Source organism: Alexandromys fortis, unplaced genomic scaffold (assembly GCF_014885135.2).
Source record: "Alexandromys fortis isolate MF-2015 unplaced genomic scaffold, M_Fortis_MF-2015_v1.1 scaffold_70, whole genome shotgun sequence".
NCBI classification, from domain to species: Eukaryota; Metazoa; Chordata; class Mammalia; order Rodentia; family Cricetidae; genus Alexandromys; species Alexandromys fortis.
In genome coordinates, this window is record NW_026067955.1 from 5,292,600 (window position 1) to 5,301,925 (window position 9,326).

At 43.7% G+C, this 9,326-nt stretch overlaps 1 protein-coding gene across 1 annotated transcript; it reads right to left on the reverse strand.

Moving 5' to 3' along the window:
- Positions 1-939: 939 nt before the first annotated feature.
- On the reverse strand, positions 940-2,184 carry Spesp1 (sperm equatorial segment protein 1). The gene is made up of 2 exons (XM_050151777.1): positions 1,666-2,184; positions 940-1,614 (listed from the first exon to the last, which is right to left on the reverse strand). Exons 1-2 carry the CDS (start codon positions 2,182-2,184, stop codon positions 940-942), a joined length of 1,194 nt encoding a protein of 397 aa, XP_050007734.1.
- Positions 2,185-9,326: the final 7,142 nt, after the last annotated feature.

A 9,326-nucleotide genomic window follows, 5' to 3' on the forward strand; every position in this document is an offset into this window, starting at 1 on the left:
CCTCACATGCTCCTTGCTGAGGGTACTCTTCTCAATATTCTAAATGGGGTTAGACTAGCTACCTCCCTTAAGAGCTTGTACCGACGGAAAATTTCAAGCAGATGGATTTGTTCAATGTCAATAGCTTCCCTGTTATAATCTCAAAGAGAGAGGAACATAGCTCTTCACTCTGTCCCTTAAGCCTAGCATTTTGTTTTACTAGAGGGTCAATAAATGTTTATTGATTTATAAATAGCTGGCTTGATGAATGAGCACTAAGTAAATGAACTTGAATATAATACTGGTCTCATCGTGGAATAAAACTGCACTTTGATTATAACATCATACGGCTAACTTAGCTGCTGTCGGTCATACTTGGTACCAAAAGATTTGTAAATCTTGAATGCATTTGTATGCAAGCCAAGGGAGGGAAGTATGAGGATGACCTCATTACAGATCCAGGTCAGGGTCCCTCTTAATGGCCCAAGTACTTGACCACCAAACAGGATGCCTCGGTATATCACCCACTTCCCAAGGAAGCAGCATACATGCAAACCGAAGTGCTTCCGATACACGTCTTGAGTGTGTGCTCTTCATACAGAAAACCCAGATGGTCTGAAGGGGGATTCGAGAGCGCGAGCGGTTATTTAAAACTGGCTGCGTCACACAGCGCTCGCAGTCTCTAAACACCTCTAGTCAGCAGAACCAGAGCTTAAACATTTTAGAGACTGACTCATCACAACTTGTTGAAACTAACGAGGAAGAAAAAAAAACATAAACTCATGAAGCAAATTTTTATTTTAAAATTGTTAGGTTTTTAGTGCATATGAAAATATTTTATGACACGAAACATAAAGATGTTAGCACATGGAAGTATAATAGAAAATATTTTAGGCGACTTTTGAAATCACTAATATGCTTATTTTCCTGTGGATGAGCCCTTTGCTTAAATGAGTTTGCTCATGGGACATCAAGGATATTTAGGATTTTCATATTATTGCTTAACAGCTTCCTAATAAGGCGTTGCGTTTCTACCTGATCTATACATAATAGTTTTTTCAACACACCAATCACGACAGTGGCCTTTTCTCTCAGCTCTGATGGTATACGCTTACTATTCAAATACTCCGGCAGCTTGGACCTGGAATTGTACAGCATGTTGATAACCGTTTCCATGTCATCAACGGACCCGCTGGTCTCTCCCTCCTGGAAGACACGAGAACTGTACATCTGTTCTAACTTGTGCTCGGCGGCTGCGGCCAGGGCCAGGCTCCGTTTCAGGTGCTCCTTGGAGGCCTTGATGTACTCTTTGTACTCGGGGTTGTTGCCGTCACCAAGAGGCCCCCGCTGAATTTCTGCACTAATATTGGAAATTTTTCTCAAAATGTCCTCATATCTCGGACTCAGGGAGTCGTGTCCAGAGAAGTCTTCGAAGTTCTCGGTTTCCGACTGGCCTGAGAGCTGGGGCACATCCTCAGAGTCTGTGGAGCTATCCAAGTTGCTGGTGGTTCTGGTTGTTATGGTGACATGTGTAGTTGCCGACCATGGCTGGGAAACCATGGATGTCATACTCTGGACCTCCATTTGCATCCTGTTTTGCTGTGTGTCTAACTCTCCCTGGTCGTCTAGATCTGACTCTTGCAGGGTTCCATGCTCCAGCTTCGCCTCTGCCTCATACTCAGGCACTGTCATTGGCCTAGACTGGGGTTCTGGCTCCGGCTCCGGCTCCGGCTCCGGCTCCGGCTCCGGCTCCGGCTCCGGCTCCGGCTCCGGCTCCGGCTCCGGCTCTGGCTCTTCCGTCTCAATGTACGGTTCATCCGTGTGTAAAACAACAGAAACGTTATTTGGCCGGATGGACCAGAACGCTGTACTTTTGGTTTTTTTTCTCCTCTCTATTCCCAGTGTGAAGCCGCTAGAAGCGAAAGTTGTCTTTTCCTGGCTGATGGGCCTGATCAGACCGTCGTTCTCAGGGGTAACTTCAGGGGTGTGCGTCAGCTCAGGCGAGGACCTCGGTTCTGCAACTTCCACAGTTCCTGAGGGCTTTGACGTTTCCTCAGAGCCCTGATCCCTGGTGGGAACACTCATTATCAGGTTCTGTAAAACTTGTACATAATGATTCAAATTCTGCTCTTCATCAGGCAACACAGTTATGGCTTGAGGGGAAAAACCAAACACACAGTAAGTAATGCTTATTGCATATGACATAACGGCAGAATCTGCTAACCTCAGTTCCCGGTCTACGCTAGCACCCAGTACACAAACAGAGAACTCAGCTTCCCCAACAGCAAAGAACTGGGCTTTCCTAACAGCAGGCAGGCACCCACTGAAAATGCACAAGGGGAGCTGGACATGGGTGCCCTTTCCTACACCATCTTATGTTCGTTTTCTCATATAGTTTATGATTCAATAGGCAACTTATTAAACCAACATCCTTGATCATGTTGTCTAGCCCTGCAAGGAACTATGCTGGGTTTATATTGGCTCATTGGAGCAAATTATTAAATTTTTAGGAGCCAGATGTTAGGTAGACACAACTAAAATTCAATTTTCTGAATTTGCAATTGTATTAAGACAAAGATAATAAATACTCAAAACTCCTCACTTCCTACTTACCCTGTTTTGCTGTTAGTTGTCTTTTGATTTGTTTTAAGTAATTTCGTCTTCTCTTTTATTGATTATTTTTTACTGACAAAATAAAAATCATATATCCGTGTACAACCACACTTGCTCTGAGTCTAGAGTTTCCATGTATGGAAGACTGAGTAAAATAAACGCAGGCCAGTTCAGGGACACTGACACTCCCACGCTAGTCTCTGCTCTCCCACCTTCCAGTAGCATGATTTGGGGTATTTTCCTCAATATTTTTTAAACAAAAAAAATTATGTTTGTTCTTTTATCTCAAATAAAACAAATGTAATAAGATTTTGATGGTAGGAGGCTGGAGAACTGCCTCAGCAACTTCTTTTTGCCGGGACCAGAGTTTGATCCTCAGAACAGCCCCCCCACACACACACACACTAATAATTCAAATATCTGATCGCTGCTCAAATTTTTCTGATTTTTTTCAATTTCTTTCTGTTCATGTGATACATTTGGCATTCCTCGCTGCCACCTTTAATTTATTTTTATTATGTGTGTCAGCGTGCTGAGTACAGTGACTGAGCCATCATCCCTCCAGCCCCTGAGTGCAGTGACTAAGCCATCCCTCCAGCCCCTGAGTGCAGTGACTGAGCCATCATCCCTCCAGCCCCTGAGTGCAGTGACTGAGCCATCCCTAAAGCCCCTGAGTGCAGTGACTGAGCCATCCCTAAAGCCCCTGAGTGCAGTGACTGAGCCATCCCTAAAGCCCCTGAGTGTCACCTTTTAGAAATGATTGCACTGCTGTTAAATTTCTTTACATCCTTACACTTTAGTGAGTCATTCTAGACTGCTTACTGGCAGAATTATACAATGTCTATAATTTGCTTCTAAATAAACTAAGGACAAGAATTTAGGAAGAGGGACAGGGAGGTTAGGAGAGAAGGAATGTGAGCAGCTATATCAATGATGCAAGATTAATCAAAGGGTCTATTATAAATGGAGCTTTTGTAACACTATTTCTATTTCTGTGTATATTTCATCTTTTCTATAAAAAGTTATTTCTAAAATTTTTTGAGAAATGTTCTTTTCTAGGCAACTAGAAACAAGCAATTGGGCTAACCATGCCCAACCTAAAGTGTGCAGTCAACGGAGTGGCAGAACAGCTTGGCAGAGGGCACTTCCTTGAAAGTAGTCTAGGATGCACTTGATCTCCGACAAATTAGCTTGTCTCTTCAGACTAGCAAATGGGATACCCAGGTAGCTATTAAATAAGTTAGGGTGCCAAAGAACAGGAAAAGGAGGTGCTCACTGGGTGTGAGTTCTAAAAACATCTCAAGTACTTATTATCCTCCTCTGCCGTTACTCTGGAAACACCAAAAAGCCTGTTTGTGGTTGCTTAGCAACAGAGGCACCCTACCTCCTACCTTGCTTTTCTTCCTTGTAAATGCACCCTTGGGTCTCTGGATCATTCTATTCTTGAATCCATCCCCTCCCTGCATGCTTCCTGCCTCTTGTTTTTGCCCTTCCGACACATCTATGCACTCAGACTGCCTTTCTGGGTTCCACTAATCAGGACCATTCTTGCAAATCAATTTGAGTTCTATAAAAAAATGTTTGCAGGCGAGACCGGAGAAAGGTCGCTTCCAGATTCCCTACAGACAGCCCTGGCCACCGTGAAATCCTGTTCTTCTCCATTCTACAGGAAGTCCTAAAATTTGAGTAAATTGTCTAATTCTTACAACAAACAGACCAACCCGCTAAAAGCCGAGTCACTTATTACACCTTGACTATCTCCTGTGGTCTACCCCAATACAGCATAGCTGCTGTTTTTGCCACTTGGATATCTTACCTAGATATCCCCAGACCATGGCTAAGGTTAAGAAGCCCTCTAATGCTGTGGACACATAGCAGTAGGTAAGGAAGGTGCTTGCACAAGGACCAGAGTTCAGATCCCCGTACCCATGTAAGCTGTGGTGGTGTCCCAGTAGGGAGGTGGCGATAGGAGGACCCCCATGGCCTGCCACCAGCTAAGCTTGCAAATCAGTGAGCTCCAGGGTGAGGGAGAGACCCTGTCTCAAAGAAAATAAGGTGAAAAACAGTAAAAGAAGACACCTGATGTCGACCTCTGACCTCCATATGCATGCCCACTGGCACACAACAAATCCGTTCACAGGCACACATGTGAACATGTGTCCTGAGATATTTGTACACTGTGAAGATGTATTTGCTGTGATTCGTGTAACAAAAAACCCAATGACCAATAGCTAGGCAGGAGGCATAGGTGGAATTTCCAGAGAGAGAAAGGGGCGGGGGGGGGGAGTAGGCAGGAGATGCGAAGGAGACATGGGGGGGGATGAGTGTCAGACATGCAGAATGAAAGGTGGAAAACCACATGGTAAGACATAGACTGATACAAACAGGTAAATTTAAGGTAGAAGAGCAAGAGGGATAAGCCTAAGATAAGGCTGAGCTTTCATAATTATTAAGTCTCTGTCTTTTTTTTTTTTTTTTGGTTTTTCGAGACAGGGTTTCTCTGTAGCTTTGGTGCCGGTCCTGGCACTAGCTCTTGTAGACCAGGCTGGCCTCAAACTCACAGAGATCCGCCTGCCTCTGCCTCCCGAGTGCTGGGATTAAAAGCGTGCGCCACCACCACCCGGCCATCTGTCTTATTATTTGTAAGCTGGTGGCCCAAAGAAAAATCCAACCACACACACACACACACACACACACACACACCGAAGGGTAAGATATCAGGATACTACTCCAGGAGGTCCGTAAAGCAGCCTGGGAGCCTGAGGTTCTGCAAGAAGCTCAGCTCTGAGGATGTCAGCTGATCTTGAGTTTTCTGCGACTTTTAAACTAGAACGGGAGAACTGATCACATGACAGAGACAAGAGACAAGTGACGCTAACAACTGTGAGGATGAAAATAGCTGAAATTCTGAAGGGTGCGATCACTCCCATCCATGGAGCCATTAGTGTGTGCAGGTGCCCTGTGAGTGGAATTCTGGTAAAGAGGAAAAAGGGGCCAGGTATTGGTGGCACACGCTTTTAATCCCAACACTCGGGAGGCAGAGGCAGGCGGACCTCTGTGAGTTCGAGGCCTACCTGGTCTGTAAGAGCTAGTTCCAGGACAGGCTCCAAAGCTACAGTGAAACCCTGTCTCAAGAAAAAAAAATTTTTCCAGGGGTGTAACATGATCAAAATCTGTTACATACATGTTAAAATTGCTGCAATGGGATTCACTACTTTGTGTAATTAATATGTACTAGTTTTAAAAGAACTAAAGTATATCAAAACTCACTTAGGCTTATCAAGAGGTATTATTTCTACTTTAGAAGTAATACTACTTTTTTAAAATATTTATTTATTTATTTATTATGTATACAATATTCTGTCTGTGTGTATGCCTGCAGGCCAGAAGAGGGCACCAGACCCCATTACAGNTTTTAAAATATTTATTTATTTATTTATTATGTATACAATATTCTGTCTGTGTGTATGCCTGCAGGCCAGAAGAGGGCACCAGACCCCATTACAGATGGTTGTGAGTCACCATGTGGTTGCTGGGAATTGAACTCAGGACCTCTAGGAAGAGAGGCAATGCTCTTAAGCTCTGAGCCATCTCTCCAGCCCCAGTAATACTACTTTTAAAAATGATCCTGGTGAGTTTTGTTTTCTGCTTTCTTTAACCTTCCCCCCTCCCCCACGACAGGAGCCCACGCTGGTCTGAACTGTTTAGTCAAGGATGACCTTGAACACCTGATCAGTCAGTCTGCCACTTCCCAAGTGCTGGCATTGCAAGTGTGAGACTCCAGGTAAACTTAACTTTTGACAAAAGTTTTTGTCTTTGTGTGTGTTCCGTTTGTTTGATGATTGTGTGATTTTTTTTTACAGAATGCAAAACCGGGAAGCAAATACATTCAGTCCACCCGGAATCTGGAGTTTTGCACATCAATTGACTTAACATTCGAGAAGTGCACTGGGAAACATGTACAGGCGGGATGAGATTTCACTTGAAATATATTATAAATCAAATATACCATAGAAAACAGCAAAACAAAATATACAACATCATATCATTACAAAGGCCTACAGGTTTCTCCACTAAAACAGGCTAGCCACGGTTTTTACCATTTTGCTTGTTTGTTTGTTTGTTTGTTTGAAACAGAGTTTTCTGCATAGCCCTGGCTGTCCTTGAACTCACTGAGTAGACCAGGTTGGCCTTGAACTCACAGTTTGGCCTGCCTCTGGGATTAAAAGTGTGCTCCTCCACTTACAGATTCTATAGGTTTTTAACTGTTCTAATTCTCTGATCATCTGTAACAGGAATTACATCATATTTTGACACTAACTTGATACATTTCCTGATATTCTTAATTATAAACCTATAAAGTAAAAAAATAGTTAATAATGTGTATTTATCTACAGAATTGTAAAATTATCATCATTATTACTATTGCTATTATTGTGTGTATATGTGCATGATATGGGTGGGGTGGAGACACTTGTGCCAAAGCCCACATGCAGATGGAGGTCAGAGGACAACTTGCTGGAGTCGGTTCTCTTTCCATTCTGTGGCCTCCAGGGATCAAACTCAGGTTGCCAGGCTTGTATGCATGGCAAGTGCCCTCATCCTCTGAGCCTTCTTACAGGTCCTTACCTACAAATGTTTTTTTTTTTAAAAAAAAAAAAAAGTAGCCAGGCGGTGGCCCATGCCTTTAATCCCAGCCCTCAGGAGGCAGAGGCAGGCGGGTCTCTGTGAGTTGGAGACCAGCCTAATCTACAAGAGCTAGTTCCAGGACAGGCTCCAAAGCTACAGAAAAACCTTGTCTCGAAAAACCAGAAGGAGGAGGAGGAGGAGGAGGAGGAGGAGGAGGAGGAGGAAGAAAGAAAGAAAGAAAGAAAGAAAGAAAGAAAGAAAGAAAGAAAGAAAGAAAGGAGCACTGATATATCTGGATACAGTGAAAAGTTAAGACAGACCATCCCATAATTCCCTTGGTGCCCTACTCAGATGTTGACATAATTCATCTTGGTACCCTATTTTCAAAATAGTTTTGTTATGTGTTGGTGTGGATGTGCACACGTGTGCAGTGCTGGCAGAGGCCAGAAGAGGGTGTCAGAGTCCCTGGAGCGGAGCGGCTGGAGGTGTGAACTGCTCATCATGAGTGCTAAGAACCCAGCTCCAGTCCTCTGAAAAGCACAGGATACTCTCCTAACCTCTGAGCCCCTCTCCAGCCCCTACTTAGCTATTATTGTTTACTAATGAAGTACATTGTCTCTTCCAAAAGCCTCTGACAAAACAATGTATCGGGATTTCTGCTTCTATGAAGATAAAGGGTACTGTTCCCCTCCTGTTTCTATTAGGCACAGAGTAAAACCCTGCGCAGCTGTACCTAAAACCCACCTGAGGAGAAACTGAAATGCAGGGACAAGAAAGCTGACCAACAGACAACTTCAGGAGAGAAGAATGATGGTCTCTGGCTTACACATGACCCACAAAGGTAGAAGAAGAATCTGGAAACCCAGAAACGCAAATATGTACAGATTTTTTTTTAAAAGGTGAGGTGCCTGGAAATAGCTTAGTAGTTAAAGCACTTGCTCTTACAGAAGACCCGGATTCGATTCACAGCACCCACATGGTGACTTCCAACCTAACTCCAGATCCAGGGGATCTGATGGCCTCTTCTGGCATCCTTAGAGTGTACATAACTGTAGGCAAACACTCTTACACATAAAATTTAAAAAATCTTTTAAAGAGGAATGGTGGGGCTATGGAGGAGGTCAGTTGGTTTGTTTGCCTAGTGTACATGAAGCACTGGGGTTGATTCCCAGCACTGCATAAAAACCAGGCCATATTGCCAGGTGGTAGTAGTGCTTGCTTTAATCCCAGCACTGGGGAGGCAGAGGCAAGAGGATCTCTATGAATTTGAGGCCAGCCTGGTCTACAGAGTGAATTCCAGGACAGCCAATGCTACACAGAGAAACCCTGTCTCAAACAAACAAACAAAACACACACACACACACACACACACACACAAAAAAAAAACAGGGCATACCCGTACTCCCAGCACTTGGAGGTAGAGACAGGAGGATCAGAAGCCAAGGTCATTTGAGGCCAAAATGGGCTGAGTGAGACCCTATTCAACAACAACAACAACAACAACAACAGGGGCAACAAAAGCAGCAATAAATAAGCTTGAACCAAATGAAACATAGTAGAGTCTCAGAAAGAAATAGAAGATGTAAAAAAAGAACCACAATGAAGGCTTAGAAGTTACAAATATGAAAAACACGATAGTGGAAATGAAAACATCTCAAAGGTGAGACTCAACAGCCACATGAAGGAGATGGGAAAAGCTTTGGTGAGCCCTGAGCCAGGCTGATGGTACAATCTGAAAAATAAGGAAAAGCAGAAAAAAAAAATGACCAGAGTCCCTTGCTGCTCTTGTAGAAGACCAGGTTGGGTTCCCAGAGCCCACATAGTGGTTCACAACCATGCACAACTCTAGTTTGGGAGATCTAGCACCCTCTTCTGACCTACCTTGGTACCAGGCATTTACATGGTATACATACATGCAGGCAAAAGACTTATATGTACCCAACCAACTAAATTTAAAAATTCAATGTTAATAAATACGGAGAGTGATCAAGAAAAGACACTTGACTCCACCTCCATTCCACACACAGGTGCACACACACCCACAAACACATATGCACACACATACTGACAAGTATATATAACACTCACCATGCAAAGCAGGAGGT

Excerpts from the sequence above, each read along its gene's own strand:
- Spesp1 (XM_050151777.1), bottom strand. The coding sequence starts at position 2,184 with ATGTCATATGCAATAAGCATTACTTACTGTGTGTTTGGTTTTTCCCCT. Across the intron at positions 1,615-1,665 it reads CCCAGTCTAGGCCAATGACA|TCAGATCTAGACGACCAGGG; the intron begins GTGCCTGAGTAT and ends ACCCTGCAAGAG.